At 35.7% G+C, this 20,315-nt stretch overlaps 1 protein-coding gene across 2 annotated transcripts in view; it reads left to right on the plus strand.

Annotated features, from left to right (window-relative positions):
* The window catches only part of LOC113413042 (hyaluronidase-4-like), a 59,374-nt gene that overhangs the window by 31,742 nt on the left and 7,317 nt on the right, over nt 1-20,315 (plus strand). Inside the window, exon 1 of one of the 2 annotated variants that reach the window (XM_087969387.1) lies at nt 9,433-10,354. The exons of the other annotated variant lie outside the window; for it this stretch is intronic. Coding sequence (XP_087825513.1) covers nt 10,268-10,354 — 87 coding nt within the window. The 5' untranslated portion in view covers nt 9,433-10,267. Of the gene's footprint in view, nt 1-9,432; nt 10,355-20,315 lie in introns of those variants that run through there. 2 annotated transcript variants of the gene reach the window in all.

The raw sequence follows: 20,315 nt of genomic DNA on the forward strand, positions 1-20,315 counted from the left end.
ATGCACGATCGCGGATTCCTGTCTGCCCCAAAGCGCTGCAAACCAGAACTCTCAATCATTTGTGAATCGTTAGTACAGGGGTGTCAAACTCGATTTCATTGAGGGCCACATCAGGGTTGTGTTGGAACTTGGGGGGATGGGGTGGTTGTTGCTAGGGTGGGCGTGGCCATCTCAATGTCACTTGTGTCGAGGGTGGAGCTGGCGTCGCAGCAGTACAGCACGCGATCTTGAAGCTCCAAGATCGCTGCTGATATCTCCATTGCAGGACGGTCCCATCGGACCTAAACCGTTCCGTAGAGAAGTGACTGAGAAGGGCACATCCTGTCGATCCCAGGGACATCACATAGTCCCTAGTAGGCCCAGGAGAAGCCCTTTTTTCCCACAGCGGAGAGGCAGCCATTAAAACTGCTGAAGCTTGGAACAGCTCCGGAACGGAAGAAAGCCGGAAAGAAAGTGTGTCAGTTTGGTGATATAAATTCCTACTTACTATTGTTTTCAGAGAACATCCTAAAAGACTAAAAGTAAAATTTAAAAGTGAAGATAAAAGTGGTTAAGCAGCGAGATTAAGCACAAATTAAACCTGAAGGTTTTTTTTCCCTTTTAATTGGAACTTGGATTTTTGTAAAAGCTTCTCAATTCTTAAACTGGATTGGTCTTTCTTTTTTCTTTTTTCAATTAACTCCTTGGACAAGATTCTTTTTTGTTCTCTTCTTTTTAACAACTTTAGATTTTTTTTTCATTTATTCCTGGCTTAAAAATTAGAGGGAAAGGGAAAGGGAACGGAATAAGTAACACTTCCACCTGGAGGCTTGGATACATTGTTTTTCTTTCTTACTTACTCGTTGATACATTTGGTGTTATATTTAAGGATTCTGAGTTTTTCACTGAAAAGATAGTGGGAAGAGCATGTAGATTGTTTATGCAGGTGCTCTTCTGTAGAACTACTGATAGCTGGAGTCTGGATTTGAAATTGAAGAAAGAAGATTGAAGTGACCTTGAAAAGAGAACTGAAAATTTTGTTTTTTGATTTAATAAAGAGCCTCAGATACTTAGTGGCAGTGCTTTGCTTACTGACAGAATTGCATTTTATCCCTCCTTTTTTTTTTTTACTTCCCCTGCAGTTGGATTTTTATATTTGGACCTTAGTCTTTTGATACAGGAATTAGATTACATTTTTTTCGGTCTGCCAGCGGAATTTTACAAGACATTTCAGGAAACATTGAATCTTCACTTATTAGAAGTTATGAATTAAGTTATGACAAGGAAGAGAATACCCAAAACATGGTCCGAAGCATATATCACATTTGTACTGAATGAGGACACAGACCCACAGCAAGTTAAAAATTATAAACTTATATCCCTATTAAACTCAGATTATAAAATCTTTGCCTCAGTTCTGGCAGAAAGACTGAAAAGATACTTAAACAATTTTATTCATTCTGATCTAAAGAGATTTCTGCCGAAGAGACAAATTAAAGACAATATGAGAATAATTTTAGACATGCTGGAATACTATGAGGCACATCCCGAAAAACAAATGGCTTTGATGTTTTTAGATGCACAAAAAAGCCTTTGATAATGTGAATTTGCGTTTTATGTTGATACAATTGGAACAAATGGGCTTTGGTAAAAAATTTACCCAAGCCATAGAAATGATATATTGTAAACAAACTGCAAAGGTTATGATAAATGGAGAGTTAACAGACTTTATAGATATAAGAAAAGAGACTAGACAAGGCTGTCCACTATCGCCTCTGTTGTTTGTGTTAACACTGGAAGTGCTGAATAGGAACATCAGAGAAGAAAAAGAAATAAAAGGAATTAAAATTAAAAAAGAAGAGTACAAATTGCCTTTGCAGATGACCTGGTATTCATATTAGAGGATCCATTGGAGTCAGCACCTAAGTTAATAGAAAAGATAAAAGTGTACAGGAAAGTAGCAGGTTTGAAAATAAATAAAGATAAAACAAAGATTTTAATAAAGAACATATTAGCAAGACAAAAGAAAGAACTGGAGCAAATTTTGGGGATTCAGGTCACAAATAAGGTTAAGTATTTAGGGACACATATAACACCAAGATGTAGCACACTCAAGGAGGACAATTATCTTAAACTCAAACAACAGATTGCGACAGATTTGATAAAATGGGAAAATTTACAATTATCATTGATTGGGAGAATATCTACAATTAAGATGAATGTATTACCTAGAATCTTACATCTATTCCAGACAATTCCAATTAGATTAGGGAAAGAATTTTTTGAAGATCTAAATAAAATAGTGCTAAAATACATTTGGCAGGGGAAGAAAGCGAGAATAAAACTTAAATTGTTACAAGATGCAAGAATAAGAGGAGAATTCGCTTTGCCCAATTGGGAATTATATTACCAGGTGACGAGTTTGATGTGGGTAAAGGAGTGGATAACATTAAGGAATACTAGACTTTTGAATTTAGAAGGACATGACCAGCTGTTAGGGTGGCATGCCTTCCTATGGTATAAGGAAACTAAAATGCAGGGGTATTTTAGAAGAATTATATTCAAGAAGCATTGTTTTTAAACTGGGAGAAGATAAAAAAGCAATATTATTTAAAAATTCTACTGTGGTTATCTATTATTGAAGCTTTTTCTTATCCAATAATATATAAAATGGAACAAACAGTTAGATATGGTGAGATATTGAATGAAAAGGGTGAACTTAAATCTATGCAAGCATTGGAAGAACAAGGTGTAAAAATGAATTGGTTTTCATATTTGCAAATATAATCTAGATTTGATAAAGATATTAAAACAGAAGTTATTTTTGATAAATTGACTGACTTAGATAAAATTCTGACAGGTACTGATGAAAAAGTAATTTCATGCAAAAGGGCTGCATTAGAATAGAATAGAATAGAATAGAATAGAATAGAATAGAATAGAATAGAATAGAATAGGAATAGGAATAGGAATAGGAATAGGAATATAGAATGGAAGAAGAGAAGAGAGTATATAGAATGGAATAGAATAGAATAGAACAGAACAGAACAGAACAGAACAGAATAGAATAGAATAGAATAGAATAGGAACAGGAATAGGAATATAGAATGGAAGAAGAGAAGAGAGTATATAGAATGGAATGGAATGGAATGAGAATAGAATAGAATAGAATAGAATAGAATAGAATAGAATAGAATAGAATAGAATAGAATAGAATAACAGAGTTGGAAGGGACCTTGGAGGTCTTCTAGTCCAACCCCGTGCCTAGGCAGGAAACCCTACACTACTTCAGAGAAATGGTTATCCAATCTCTTTTACAAACTTCCAGTGTTGGAGCATTCACAATATCTGAAGGCAGGTTGTTCCACTAACATCGGGTAACTAATTGAAATCAATCTGCCAAACCTATGCAAATCAAAACATACTCAGTCCTACCAATAAAACCCCCAAATTTCCCAGGAGGCTCAAAATCAGTTATGAAAATGGTTACAGTTCTACTACATGCAATCATTTTCTGCATATGTATTTCTGCTTATAAATTTGTATCCCAGCAGTTATCAAACTTTGCCATTACCTCTTTTTGTCAGACTTTAAATGAAAGGAGAAAGGAGCCAGTTCCTTGGAGACAAATGGGGTGGATGGAAGTGGATCTTGACTGGAACTACCAGAATCTGGTTTTATGTTTTTCAAACTCATACTTAGTTCCAAAGGGGTTAGAATTTAATAATAGCAAAGTAAGACTAAATTTTCAGGATTGTTATGAATATGACAGAATGCTTTTTTGGATCTTCAGAACAATTATCAACGGAGGTCTTAAGCTACAAAGTATGGCCAATTCTCAGGATATAAACTCCAGTGAATTCAATTGCACTAATTCCTGAGTAGATATATTTTATATTCTATAGTAATGCAAAAATCAATTATCATTCTTTGTTTTATTTTAGGAGAGCTGTCAAAGAGTGAAAGACTATATGAATGGTCCATTTGGACATTATATCATTAATGTGACTTCTGCAGCCAAGATTTGCAGCTATTTCCTTTGCAAGAAAAAGGGAAGGTGTGTTCGTAAACATAGTGATTCAAATGCCTTTTTGCACTTGTTTCCTGAAAGTTTTAGGATCATGGTGCATGCCAATGCAACACACAGGAAAGCGATTGTGAAAGGAAAACTGGAATTGGAGAATTTGAGGTATTTAAGAAAGAATTTTATGTGTCAGTGTTACCAAGGCTGGAAAGGACTATATTGTGAAGACCATCATAAAAAGAAGAAAATTACATATAAGGAAATTAAATGCATTGAAGAGTCTTTTATTTATTCCCAAATAAAACAAAATTGTCACACAGATCACAAGACAAAGAAATCCAACTTTGATTTGAGGGCAATTCTATTACTGAAGACTTACAAATAGGAACAACTTTAAGTTTCTAAGAAAATAAGATGCTGTAATTAAAGATTAAGGAAAAAAGGATGCAGGTGGTAATGTTATGTGCTTTGGAAGGAAAGATAGACATGACTGGGTTTCTGATCTTGGGCCTACCTAAGGCCTACCTAAGACCTTTGCTTCCTTTTTTTCCTGCATTCCACCTGGAATGGTCTTTGCTTACATCTAATACTTCTTCAGAGTCTCCAAAACTGAATTCTTGTTACAATTGCAGCCACACATTTTTGCTTCTACCATCCCCCCACTTTTCTCTCTCTAAATGTTATTGTGTTGATGAAAAGTTCCTGGGAATTTGAAAGCTCGCAATCATTTGTTAATTTTTTTAAAAAAACAAATTTTATTGGTTTTCAAAGACAATACACAAACAAACAAAACATAAAACATAAAAACATAAAACATCTTTTCTGAAAGCAGCTTGATCCCGGTTACATCTCTTCGTACAGACACAAATTCAAATTAATGTTCATTTTATATACCATTCCATATCTTATTACCATTTTACATTTTCTATATAGCTTCTCCCTTCTTTTAACTTTCTTAATTTTATTTTATTCATCTCATCTCAGTTCAGATCATTATGCTTGTTATTCTTCGTCTGTCCTGTTTCCAGCTATCTATTATCTTTTCTCTTTAAACAAAATTTCTCCTGTACACTAATTAGAGCATGACACCTTTATCTCTTTCCCTAGATTTATAACACTTAGTATAGTACATAACTTCCATTTGGATTCTGCTTAGTACATTCTAAAGTTACACACTATATTTTAAAGAAAGAAAAATTATAAGTATGTAATATAATTAAAACAACAATCCATACCAATTCAAATCTATCATTAATATTAATATTCATTTGAGTCTTAAACATTTTACACATTACTTTTCAGTTGAATATCATACTTTTATGAGAACACTTATAAACTTTCCATAATTATTTCCCCCCCCCACTTCACATCGCTTGTATTTTAAAACATTGTATCATTAAAATGTTCCCATTCATTCCTACTTCAATTCTCTCATTTATTTCATTGCCTTCCTTTTATTCACAAAAATTTCACTAAATTACACGGAATATTTTATCTCACTTTTCAATCACATGTTGTTTCCAATTTTCTAACATTATATCTAATTACAAATATAACAATACAATCTTATGTACCTTTACAGAATCCCTTTTCCAATTAAGTTTTTACCCATTATCTCTAAATAAATCCTGTTTCTTTACATCTTGCTCCACACCATTGAAACTTCTCATCCCTTCCTTCCTCCCTTGCTTCTTCTTCTCCCTGCCCTTTTTACCCCCCTTGTCTCTCCACCTCCATTTCCCTCTTCTGTATTCCCCCTTTCTGTTGTTTTCTAATATTATATCCACTTTTCACCTTAGTTATCAATGAAGATAACAAAAAATAGAAAGAAGAAGAAAAGAAGAGAGAGAAGGAGAAGAGCTCTATCCTTATTTACTTTGGAACATATTGGTTGTAAATGGGGAATTGCCTAACTGTTAGAATTCTTGAAATTCCATTGTTTCTCAAGGATCTTGTTAAAGATACTATGTGAGAATTATGCATGGAAAAGAAATTAGTTTTAGTTTAGGCAAATGCCTAAACTAAAGCCTGGCCTACAATGAGTTCAGTTCCATGCAAATGGGACTCAATTTTTTTACGTTGTTAAGTAATTTTTGTTTTGCATTTATACATTTGAAGCATTATTTACATATAAACTTGAATGCTGCCTCAGTCACCAAAATAATTTTAAATAACTTTCATAGGAGGATTCAAAGCAAGGAAATGACAAAAGCCAAAAATATATCCCACTATTTATCATGAGTACTTTCCAGTGTGTTAGGTGTTATATTTAATGTTAAAACATTCCATAACAGTCTTTTAAAATGATCATTTATTAGAAGAGCGAAGCACGCTTCCGAATTTTGTTCATGATATGCATCTATCTTCAGCATATACTTAATCAACAGGATATGTTTTACTAAAACAACTTTTTCTAATGCAAATAATAATAATAATAATAATAATAATAATAATAATAATAATAATAATGCTGGAAGAATTTATGAATAGTACACCTTTTGCTAATTCTTTTTTGTTATTCGATTTTTTTTTAATGTGGGGATGTTCTAAACAAGTATGAACATATATTTTAATTCATAGCCACATTTCCAAAGGAATATATTTTTTATGTTTTTTGTACCTCCAAGAATAAAATCAGGATGTCTAAAAATCTCTATGTGCTAAAGTAATTAAAGAAATAAACATTGTCCACATAGAATTATATATGAACAATTGAGAACTTTCATGATTTTGGAGAGTTTAGTGTAAAACTTATTACTTATTATGCTCTCTTGCTCTCTCTTTTTTGCATGATTTCATACACTTTTATATAACAGATTTACCAAAAATCTGGTCCTGTGGTATTATTGCATTCAATCATCTTTTCTTTAGATGTTTTCATGATCATCCATACCTGCTGTTTCGCCTTCTGTGAACAAACTTTTATATGCTTATCATTGGTGTATTTCATTCATAACAATGTCTGATGTTTTTTCTTGTTTCTTACTACCAAATGAGAGATGCACAATGTTTTTGTTTTAAATCAGGGGTGTACCATCTGTAGCTCTCTAAATATTGTAAATTGAGATGTAGGAAAGGAAAGCCAAGAATAGTTTCTCACAATTGTAGTCTCACAGGTTGCAGTGAATTGAGATCAGGAATACATGACTTACTCATGTTCTGCTGTAATTTAAAATAAGGCCAGAATTATTTTGAAGATGAAATCTGTCCCATTATAACACATACACACACACACACACACACACACACACAAACACACACACACACACACACACACACACAGAGAGAGAGAGAGAGAGAGAGAGAGAGAGAGTCAGACATGCATTATTATAGTACAAATGATGTTTACAGTTTCTCATTGTTTATTATACTGATGTTCAAGATTATTAGGAAGCAAATACTGGATTCAATAGAAAATGAATCAAGGGTAAAGAGATGTATGTATGGATGGATGTATGGATGGATGGATGGATGGATGGATGGAACTCCTTTGTGTCCCAAGTCTCAAAGGGCTGTCCTTCAGTAATTGCAGGAAATTGATGACCTTTTGCCTTCAAACTGCTGGTGGGATCTCTTTTCAGTTTCATATGTTGCAGTGTTCTTCAGAAAACTGTTCACCTTGGCATTGTAGTCATCTGTGTTCAGGATAACTGCATTTTTTTAATCAGCTGGCAAAATAGTGATGTTCAGGTCATTTCTGACTGGTAGTTGATGTCACTTCTTTACTTGAGCAGTGAATTCTTGAACTGTGAGGCTGGAAGGAGGTGTTTTGGCACTGGCAAGGGCTGCAGATACTTCACCCTTAATTGCTCTGCTTCTGGTTCTGCCAGTTTGTTGTTCCTGATGGCTGACTCTGTAACTATTACTAACTAGTCTGGTGTTAAAGCAAAATTCAGTCCTTTGGATAAAACGTTCTTTTCTGTTTGACTAAACTCTCTGTCAGTCAGATTTCTCACCCATCGGTTAGTTTTCTGAGATATGTCACTGTTGTTAGGAATGTAAGTCACCTAACTGTTACTTGGGTTGGAAATATATAAACTAAGATGGACATTTTAATACTGTCTCTTTAAGGGAATGCTAAAATTGTAATTGGGTGTGGTTTACTCAAATGGCCATAAGATGGAGCCGGAAACCTGGGTTGTTTAATCTCAGGAAGTCTCAGAAGAGAGTGTGAGTGAGTCTCTGTTTCCTTCTGTTGGAAGAGTTTTGCTGTTCCTCCTAAAGACAACATGTTACTGATCGTTGATGTAAGTCTGTTACTGAACTGTTTTTGATACTGGACTTTGATATTGGAATTATCCCTGGAATGAACACTGACTGATTTACCTGTGAATGACTTGGACTGTGTGTGGACTTTGCTTAAACATTTATTGGAAGTAAAAACCTACATTTTTACTGTGCAGTGTATCTGTGTGCTATTTGTGTATTATTCAAACACTACTCTCACGACGTCTCCCTGTATGTGCTCATTCTCCTAACGGAGAATTACCTCAACAACTGTCCTCTCTCATCAGGGTTGGGTCTTCAGTTTAGTGTGTTTTTCATGTCTAAACTGTAAGGTAGGAAACTTGCCTTTCTGTTGTCCTTTGTTCTTGTGTTGTACTAGTTGTGCATTCTTTGTAAATTATGTGACCTCCTCCAATATGTCTGTTGGTAGAAGTGATTTAAGTTCTTGAAGTCTGTGTTCCACTCTCTTCCAAAAAATCAATGGTAAAATTAATCCATCTTATTCTTTCATTGAGAAGCTGGAGTTGTGCTTTCTGCAGGATGTTTTCTGCACCGTGTCCTTTCACTGTTGATACAAGATTTTGGGGATGAGTTTGTGTTGTTTGCATCTCAAATTAAAGTACAAATGATTCCTGTAGTATGCAAGTTTTCTAGAAATCCATTTGTCTTTCCACATAATTCAGAGGGTGTTCACCACAAAGTGCATGCCTAAATGTTTATGGAGATTGTCAATCATCCAGTTCATGGTTACTTTTCAAAAAGTAACTGAACTTTCTTGGCTTTTTTCTTTGAAAACGTTTTGCTTCTCATCCAAGAAGCTTCTTCAGTTTTGACTGAATAGCAGGAAATAGGAGAATTTATACTCTTTGCAGTCATCTGGTCATTAGCATTCTGAAGGCCAGTTGTTCACTCTCTGAGAGTCCTTGAGGCTATTTGGGGATTTATCTATGCCCTCAGGGTCACCTGAATCACAGTGCAAATGGGTGTAGAACCTTCTTGGGACTGCTGAAAGGACTGTGTTGTAGACAGGAGACAGCTGGTGCTGTTGAGAGGCAGCTGTTCAATTTTAACATAGGTGGCTTTTTTGATCCCTCTTTCAAACTAATGGTCTTCTCCGTCCAAAATGTGAACTTTGCGGTTTTCAAAAAATGGTGTGTGTGTGTGTGTGTGTGTGTGTGTGTGTGTGTGAGAGAGAGAGAGAGAGAGAGAGAGAGAGGTGGTATTCAGCAGGTTCTGACCAGTTCTGGAGAACCGGTAGCAGAAATTTTGAATAGTTCGGAGAACCGGCGGTAACCTTCCCCCAGGAGTGGGAAGGGAATGGAGATTTTACAGTATCCTTCCCCTGCCACACCCACCAAGCCACGTCATGCCCACTAAGCCATGCCACACCCACCAAGCCATGCCCACAGAACTGTTAGTAAAAAAAAATTGAATCCCACCACTGGGGTGTGTGTGTGTGTGTGTGTGTGTGTGTGAGAGAGAGAGAGAGAGAGAGAGAGAGAGAGAGAGTATAGAAAAGCCAATTTAAAGACAGATACAGAATAGATAGATAGATAGATAGATAGATAGATAGATAGATAGATAGATAATAGATAGATTGATGGATTGATGGATACATACGTATCAAACTAAAATTACACAGCTTGCTTCAATTTTTTCCAAGCTGTGGTTTACTGTTTAAACAATGGCTGAGTCTAGAACATAACAAGCCACATTGCCCAGTCTTGTCAGTCTGTTCCTTCAGGAACTGAAAGTTGACCAGTTTCATTCACTGAATCTGATAAAGTCTCAAAAATGGAAAAAAATCAAACTGATATAATCTTTCAACTCTACTTGGAAATATGTCCAAGGAACTCAATTCACCTTTTAGAAATGCTTAGGACTATGAGTCTGGCACATAACAGAATTGCAATGAATATTGTAAGGTAGTAATGGCTAGTTTAAACCAAGGCATTTACGTGGGACTCACTTCAGTTAAATAGAGATTTAGCACAAACTTCCAGTTTTTCTTGTTGCCCTGAGTCACCCTATAATGACATGTTTTCTGGAAAGCAGACCAAAAACGTTTTGACATTCTGCTTCTCTCTGCATGGAATAACTTGCATACTAATGGCACACTGGAAGGTAATCATAATTATATTTTCTCATCTAAAATGTTATGATCATTCTTTTTGGAAGAAACTGAAATGTCTTGACATTTATGATATTTATTTTGTTTGCCTAATATAACTGCAGTGCCAACTGCTGACATATAAACTGCTGGATGAACTAAATTAATTTGACTTTGTGAAGACTGCCATTTCTTGGTAATGCATAATTAATCCAAATATTTCTTTAGAATTGCAACATAAATGCAATTTAATCTTTATGAGGGATTATATTCTTAAATCCTAAGGGCATTCCAATAGGACTGCAAAAGTTCTATGCTTTTCCATGCTAATGTATCTTGCAAAGTGTATACCTCCTGCCCAATGAATTAGACATTTAAATTAGATATACTCTTGTGGACTAATATTATTTTTAATAAGTAAAATCTTTTAACTTCTGCTTTAGAAAAAATATTGGATCATTTCAAAACCTGTAAAGTGTAACCCAGGAAAGTACATTTTCTCTGTACATAATTTTTGTGATTTGTCATGAAAAATTTACAAATGGAAACAAACATTAAAATGTAGAATTAAAACTATCTGCCCAACAGGAATAATTTCCAATCTGGGCTTTTTAGCCGATTGTTTCTTCTCATTAGAAATTCTATTTTACTGTCTCTGCACTTTCCATTTTTCTTTCTTAATGTTCTGTGGCTACCCACTGTGGTAAATTCTCATTAATCCTTATTTTGTCTTGCCTCATTAGATTTTTCTATTTGTGTTTCTACACATTTTGCAAGCTGCACCCCACCACACACACTCTCATTTCACCGTTGCCTCATTTTGGCTCCATTCTGATTGGTCTTCATAACCTGAAATCATTATTAGAGGAAATGATTAATTCTTCAATATAAATGATTCAACTGTTTAGAGGTGGAGAATGAAATATTATATCACTAGTATACAATTTGTAATTTAATGACAAATTAAATTCAGAACATTAACACATATTCAAATTGTGACTGATATTTTATCTGTGTTTCCTCTGAACAAACTATAAGAGAAAATCCTTACTCAATATATATTCCTGCCTTCCTAATTTTTCTGATTTTGCTATAAGTATATGCAGTACTATAAATAGCACAGTAATCATCTCATAAATACATGGCTTCCAAAAATTATTTAGAGACAGATTTTTTTGATATTTCAGTTATTACTTTATCATGCTACTTTCTGTTGTGGGAAGTTGTTGTTGTTGTTGTTTGTTTCTACCTTATCTTTACAACCTTTTAAAATGCTGAGATTACTTTGCCTAGGATGAACGACACCCATGACAACTGGGAAGTTATTTCAGGATAGGTCTCTGTTTTTGAATCTTGACAACAGAGCAATGATCTTATTTTAATTATAAACCAGATAGATGATGCTTATCTTTTGTTCTACAGTGAGATGATTGGATTCCCCTTTGCTCATTGCTTTTTAATATTTTAATAATTGCACAAACTAATCTAGGGACAGAATCCCCTGTTACAATGCTCCTTTATTGAAATAGGCACTATACTGGTCCCTATGGAAAGATAATGGGTTTCTGCAGAAGGTCAAGATGGCAGTCACAGCAGTCAAAGCCCATACAAAAGGAGTGGGGTTTTGATGATGCTCCTATGACTGCCATCCTTGACTTTCTTTCTTTTTTTTACCTTTCTGACCCCCGCACCCCGGTGGACCTCACCAGTATTGACAATGCACTCTGTCTACTTAGTTCTGAATATTACTAAGTGGAAGTCTACTCAAAAGTCAATCCATGAGTTCAGTTGGGATTATTTAATTTTACTGCTAGGAGTTTAATTTAGGAATGAACGATTCTTATATATTTTTTTATGTGGCTCAATTGTTTTCTAGACTTAGTCCTTCTCTTTTATTGTTGAGGTAATAAATCTGGGCTATTTCAAAAGCGAACAGAAATAACATGTCAGTGTTTCAAGATAACAGCGTTTCAGATACTTCAACTGTACTTTTGATACTTCAAATAACAGTCTCTCAGACACTTCAAAGCCCTGTTCTTAGAACACAGTAAATCTAGTCAAGCCACTTTACAAGCAGTTCCAGCAGAAGACAGAGTAATCAGGTCCACCCACCATGGTGGAAAAACAGAGTCCTCATTAGCTTTGTGCAAGAAGTGTCTATCAAGGTTCCACGTAATACGTCCCATTCAATAAGAACTCCGAAGCAGGCGTATTCCTCAAAGGAAAAAAAAACTACAAAAGAAAATGGCTGCAGTTCAGCCAAATTCAGGGTTGACAGTATCTACAGTATATTTCACTGGAAAAAGTACTGACAATTTCTCATGACATCACTGTCCCTTCCCATTGAGCAGACAAGCACTGTAACCAACATTTGGGTGGTTTGTTCTCCATGGTGCCATGCTTTGGTGACGATTTTTGCAGTGGAGAAGCTTATTTTCTGTTTTTTTCCAGATCCTTTTCTCCAGCCTCAGAATGCATAAACAGATCAATGGAGTAGATGTGAATGTTGTAACCACTGCATGGAATTAGTAAAACGTTGTATATAACTGTGTTTTGCATATATCCTCTTGGTTATTAGTCATTTTGCTCAATGTTGGTATTCCCATAATGTATTTATCTCTTCTACTGACACAGTTAAATCTGTTATGAGCATAGGGCCCAACAATGCAGTATAATCTACCGTATTTTTCAGACTATAAGACACACTTCCCTCCCGCCAAAAAGTGGGTGGAAATGTCTGTGTGTCTTATAGAACGAATATTGCAGCAGGGGGGGAGGGTGGCTGATGCGGTGTCAATCAGCTGTTCTAGGTGGCAAGGATCACTGCCGCTGCTACCCGGTGGCGGGCATCACTGCTGAGCTTTCTGGTAGCGAATGGGCTGTGGTGGTGGCAAATGGGATGCAGCGAATGGGCCATGGCGAACAGGCCGCAGTGGCAGCAAACAGGCTGCAACAAATGGACCACAGTGGAGAATGGGCTGCAGCGGCAGCGAATGCCCTGTGGTAAACGGCTGTGGCAAATGGGCTGTGGCGAACAGGCTGAGGTGGTTGCAACAGCTGATTGGCGCTATCGTGGGAGGAAAATCTAATCACCAATCAGCTGCTTGGCAGCAATATCTCCAGTGTTCCCCAGTGGTAGCAGGAGCTCAGCTCAGCTGACTGGTAGTGGTGCAGTGGAGTGGAGCCCTGAGGAACCAAATGCTGGGGCTGCGATAACGTGCTGAAGCTGACCAGCCAGATGAATACTGGATGGATACTGGGATGCAAAGGCAGATTATATATTTTTTTTTCTCTTCTAAAGCTAGTGTACATTTTATAGTCTGGAGCATTTTATAATCTGATAATTTAAATTTAACAAACCCTATTGTTAGATGTTTTTAAAAGATTATAATTGCAAATGAAGCTTTTGGTAATTTGCTACTATCTTTGCAGTCCAGATCTGATTGTACCAGTCTTAATGTGATGACCCAGGGTGTGGCAAAAAGGCAACACAGTCAAATAAGCAAGAAGTGTCTCAATAACTCAATAACTCCAACTTTGCTCCCAATGTCCAGGTTACCTTCAGCTGGAGAAAAAATCCTCCCAAGAACAGTCTTTAAGTGGAGGAAATTCAGTCCAAAAACAAAGTACATACAAATTGTAAATAAAAATCCACACAAACCATGCTGCAGTAATTAACTTGACTAGGCAGGAGAAGGAATTGCAGATTTGAAAGCCCAGCAAAACATACCCAGTTGGGAAGACACCAGGAATGCAGATAAGCCTCAACAATATCAGATAATTCAGGTTTTGCTCCTAACCGCTTTGCTGTGTGCAGCTTCCCTTTTTAAACATTGTGTTCCCAGCTGCAGCTAATGAAGGGAATCAGGGCCCTTTCTTACCCCGTAAGCCATGCAATTCATCCTGTTCCCTTCTCCGTTCCTCCCTGCATGCCCTAGGATGAAGAGCGGGGTGGGCCTGGGTCTTCCTCCAAATTCCCTCTCCCTTGCTCTATCTCACCCCTGCTCTGCCCAGCCGGCCTTTGCCCTCCCCCCGTTTCTTCTACAGCCAATGGAGCCACACTCCCATTCCCTGTCAGCTGCTTGGCCTCCCCCTCCAAATCAGATTCCGACAGGGGCATGACACTTAAGCACTACAAAATGTTCAATATATTTATTCATTATTACAAATATCACTAATTCATTAACTTTACTAATAATTTGGTCAAATATGAGACACAAATTCTACCAGCAAGGAGCTATGGGGATAATAGATATTGTATAAAACACAGAGATGAAATTTTATTAGAATATTCCAGATTTGGCCAAATTATATTTTCTAGGTTGCGTATAAAATTGTTAAAAATAAAAATAAACCAATTGCAACTGTTTTTTAATTTGTTTTAAAGTGTAGGCTAATAAGCAGAAATATATAAATTAGATTCTATAAAATTCTGTGATTTAATGCTGCATTCAATTTAAAATAACAATTATGAAACTCAAAGATTAATTATTTTGATATGAATTAGCCAGTTTGATGTAGTAGTTAAAGTATCAGGCTAGAAATTGAGAGACTATTATTTTTTGGCCTGCCTTAGGCACAAAGCCAGCTGGTTGGCCTTAGGCCAGCCTAAGCCAGCCACTCTTAGCCCTAGGAAGCAGGCAATGGGAAACCACTTTTGAAAATTGTGCCAAGAAAATTGCTGAAACTAGTCCAGGGGTGAAGATTTCCTTGAAGGAACACAGTATCAAAACTGAAGTTTAAAGCAAATATATTAAGTTATAGAGATAGATATCTATTATATCTCTGAGTTCTTTCCTGCCTTGCCCATATATGGAAGAAAACACTGAACTTACAGATCATCCTGCAGAAAGGACTGCAAAAAAAAAAACAAAAAAACAATTACTACCAACCTGCCTTCCATCAAGGACTTGTATACCTGCACAAGTCAAAAAGAGGGCTGTGAAAATATTTCCAGACCAGGGGTGAAATTCAACCACCTCAGGAAAAAAAAAAATCTGACCACTTAAATGAAAATTTGGTGTGGACACATCTGTTGGTCAAATCTCGTCTGACATTAACTATTCTCAAATTTCATACAAGTCTAGTAAACCAGAATGTAGCTTGTTTTTTATCTTAGCATCATTTGTGAGCTAAGTCATTATGATTTGTAAACTTTGGTTCATTGCTTCATGTTCTAGATATAAGCCATTATAACTTCTTTAACAAACCTTGGTTACAATGGCACAGTGCATGTGCAAACTATACTTTTTGACTTAGAGGTGACTTATTCCTAAATTAATGTCTTGATGAAGCTGCAACATAGCTGAGGTAAAAAAAAAATGGTTGGGGGAGGATTTTATTTTTAATTTCAGAGTTCTGAATCATTACAATTTTTTGTTTGAATTGTCATTTTCCTTTAAATAATACTTGCATAGAAGTACTGTTTTAAAACTTTAATTAATGGGATAATGGGATTCATCTTCTCTCCAAGGAGATCACGTATTCTTTTAGGTCAAAACAAAATCCATTTCCTATCAATCTGTGCCAGCTTCAGAGAGTGGGAACTTTGCAACACAGGTTTACTAAAAATAAACTGGAAATTATAGTTTTGTACACAGAAATGAGTGCCTGGACACAACTTAGTACTTTAAAAAGCCCCAAATATTCAACATGACATCATTGTTTTAGCTCTAGTTAAAAGATCTATGTGTGGAAGGAAACTCCCACTTCCACTTGTTGGATTAGGAACCTTAAATGTGGGAAATTCATTTGCAAGTGACATTGTTTTTAACTGAATTGCTTCTTGATGACCTTTGTCCAGCTACCCATTCTAAGGTGACACCTCCGCCCCCCAATTCAGAGACATTTCAGATTACAGCTGGATCAGGAAAGGTCCTAGTTATTATAGATTCAGTGAATCTGTATCATAAAAGCCTTCTGAACATTTAATTTTAATCAGAATATTTCTGATGTATCTTTACCTTTTCCACTTCTCACAGCACCATAATCATATATGTAAGTCTGAAGCTTGCAGTCAATAGCAAATACGCATTGCTCTTTTTGTGTCTTCCCCATCTGTCTTTCCAGATTGTGAATTAATTAAAAAAATATTTTTACGTCTCTCTAAAATAAAAGAGTAAAATATAAAATAAAATAAGCAACAACAATAACAGATGCCTTCAGATAATTTCAGTTCCTAGTAGCTGCATTCAGGAAGTCCTGCAAGTGCTTTCTTCCAAGAACATGTAGATTTTCAAGATTAACCAATAACCTGTTTTGAGTTGGACCGCCCAAGGACTAACAAGACCTGTATCTGGGATCAACTAAGAATAGCTAGATGAGGCCATCTGCTGATATTCATGGTCCTATTGTTTTCTGTTTCCTCTCCCTCCCTCTCTCTCTGTTTCTCTTCCCCTCCCACTATTCACATTTATTTTGTTGTCAAGAAAACTGTATGGCCAGGTACTTGTATTCTCCAAAACCTGAACTTAACTAATATTATTTTATTGAGATTATTCTTCTCTTTTTTTCTTTAGGGGATTCAGTGATTATCACAGCTGTTTTCCTGTTTCTTCTTTCTTGCTAGTATTTGACTGATTGGTTTTTTTTTACCTCAGTAATTCTTTCATTTCCTTGGGAAGGGAAGCATACGGTTTATAGAAAAACAGTGACAATTGCAACTGTATTTATTTATTTGTTTGTTTTCTATAGCTGCCTAATTCAACCAATTAACTCCGAGAGTCTTACATTTCTAAATTCTAAAACAAAATAATTTAAAAGACACTAAAACAATAAAAACATCTACAAAATAAGTAAGTATAAACAGCAGCTGTGATATTAATCAACTAATGTTCACCGGTGGTAGCAGAAATGAAATAATCTGGAAGCTATATTATATTAATTTTTTCTTTCCTAAATCAATTGTACGGATATCATTCCTGCTTTTATCCAGATTAAAATTAGCAGTCTTTTAATCTTCAATATTTTTAGATATATAACCCATGCACATTGTTGAAATGATTAGAACTTTTCTTTCAGATTCTGGAGGGTTTTTTCTTTTTTAAAAAAACTTTCCCCATTCCCCTTTCCTGTGGGCTATATCAGCATCACTTGTTCTGGCTAAGACAAATGTGGCCATTCCAGTTTGACAGCTCCTGAAAATTTTTCAACAGTGAGTAATGTGCAAAGATGCCTTGAGCTTTACAGCTGCAATAACTTTAATGTGCTAATCATCAAATGCCACTATGACAGAATTGATGTGAAGAACATTGCTGGTCCATGTCTCTTGAAAACCTTACACTCATTGAATTTGGGAATAATGGAAAGATGTTGCCAACCTTTGGGTCATTTTTTGCAAACTCCTGCTAACTAAAAATAAGAAGCTAAATTGTAATAGACAAAAAAGTGGCATATTTAGAAGGAAATTTTAAAAGGCTCATGCTTGTTCATGCAGTTTCTTTATGTGCACCTAAATTTCAATATAGGACACAGTGGCTCAGTGGTTAAGACGCTGAGCTTGTTGATCAGAAAGGTCGGTAGTTCGGCCGTTCAAATTCCTAGCACCACGTAACAGAGTGAGTTCCCATTACTTGTTCCAGTTTCTGCCAACCTAGCAGTTTGAAAGCATGTAAAAATGCAAGTAGAAAAATAGGGACCATTCTGGTGGGAAGGGAACAGTGTTCTTTGCTGCGCCTTCGGCATTTAGTCATGCTGGCCACATGACCACGGAGACGTCTTTGGACAGCGCTGGCTCTTTGGGGTTGTAACAGAGATGAGCACCGCCCCCTAGAGCCGGAAACGACTAGCACATATGTGTGAGGGGAACCTTTACCTTTAAGATTTCAATAACTGCATATTTTACAAGTCTGAATCCTGAAGAGGTCAATTGTTCAGAGTAATTTACATCATACATTCAAGTTTAAATTGTCAACATTTTCTATTTGTAATAGATCTTTAACAGCTTTGATATAAAATCTAGAGAGGGATGAGACTGAAAGCTGCATTTGACTTTTGAGTATTATGTCACTTGTCACAGAGTCCTTAACTAAGAACCATAATTTGGAATTTATTTTTTTAATACATTTTTTATTTTCTTTTATACAAACAATCCATCTTCCATTTAAACAGTGTGTCGTCTGGGTACAAATATCTTGCGCAATAACAATTACAGATTATACATATTCATTGCTTAGTATTAATATTCTATTCTTACTTAATACTAATACACATAATATATCTAATTCTTATAACATTCACCATTTTAACATTTAATTCTTTTCACATGTTTACTATTTTTTGCTTAGCCTTCTTTAATTTCTAACTTCCATATTTATTCTCCAGCCATTGATAAAATAATTCCCATATCATATAGTATTCAGTTTGTTCCTTTTCTTTAATTGCTAGTGTTAGCCTATTCATTTCTGCACATTCTAATATTTTCCTGATCACATTCTCTTCAGTTGGAATCTCTTCACTTTTCCAATTTTGTGCAAATACAATTCTAGCTGCAGTTAATACACGAATAATTAAATATACATTCTCTTTACTGTAATTTGGAATTTCTGTTGCTAAGCAAGATAGTTATTGAGTTGTGCCCCACATTTATGACTTTTTTTTGCCATGATTGTTAAGTCACCGCAGTTATTAAGTGAAACATGAGGTTCTTAAGTAAATCTGGCTTTGCCCGCTGACGACTGCTTGTTGGAAATCTGGAAAGTTTGCAAATGGCACTCACATGACCCCTAGATGCTGCAATTGTCATAAATACATGCCAGTTGCCAAGCACCTGCATCACCCTGGGGATGCTGCAAAGATCAGAAGAGTGAAGGCCATACATAAGTTACATTTTTAAGGCCATTGCAACTTTGAATGGTCATGGTCACTCATTGAATAGATGGTAAGTTGAAGACTCGCTTTATTTGTGAAAGTAGACACTATTATGCAAATGAAATGTATGGAATCAAATAAAAGAATGCACCTGACTAAATTAATTTACTGCATTTACTATGACTATTCTCTACATAGTTAATGGATTTGCCACATGTAAAGGTGACACTTTAATACTGTCTGGTTCTTTGATAGTTGCCTCAAACTGAAAGTATTTCTATCCAAGAATGAGACTTACAACATATTCTTTAGCAGGATTGAAATGACAAAGATAAGTTTATAAAAACTTCAGCAACTGAACTATTTGTCACTTATATAATCAATTTATTCCCTAATGTATGAGAAGGGAGAGTTTTCTATTGTCTTGTAAAAGGAGCTGGAATTTTCTACTGATAAATGGAAGAATTTGTAGCTGGTTGTTCAGATGATCATTTCCTGAATCTTTGCCGGTAAAGTCCATTGCATCTTGAAATATTTGCAGAGGTTTTGAGTATAATCCTAATGGGTTCATAGGCCACAGGAGCACATGAAGTTTTTGATTAGGCATTTCAGATATATAGTAGCAGTGCAATTTCTTTTTTTCCTTTCATGGTTATTATAACTATTTTCCACTGGCCACAGTTCCACAGTCTTTGAGACTGAAGTTGTTTTCCTTTCTGACTAGAAATGTAAGAAATTGAATTTGTCGTCCTGTAGATGCTAATGCATTTCATGGATTCATAGTCACAATATATACATGTTCATGAAAATCGGATTCATTAACACTTACCATCTGTTTTTATAAATGTTACACACACACACACACACACACACACACACACACACAGGGAGAGAGAGAGAGAGAGAGACAGAGACAGAGACAGAGAGAGAGGAGGGGGTAGTCCTCAACTTATGACCACAAAACTTATGTTGTTGAGTGAAACATTTGTTAAGTATCCTATTTTACAACTTTTCTTGCCACTGTGAATCATTGAAGTTGTTAGGTTAGTAACATGGTTGTTAAGTGAATGAGGCTTTCCATTGATTTTGCTTTTGAGAAGTTTGCAAAAACTGATCACATGACCCCAGGGCACTGCAACCATCATAAATATGAACCTGTTGCTAAGC

This window comes from Notechis scutatus, chromosome 6 (assembly GCF_049901735.1).
Source record: "Notechis scutatus isolate UNSWTSFEM ecotype Mainland chromosome 6, rNotScu1.2, whole genome shotgun sequence".
In the NCBI taxonomy this organism is placed as follows: domain Eukaryota; kingdom Metazoa; phylum Chordata; class Lepidosauria; order Squamata; family Elapidae; genus Notechis; species Notechis scutatus.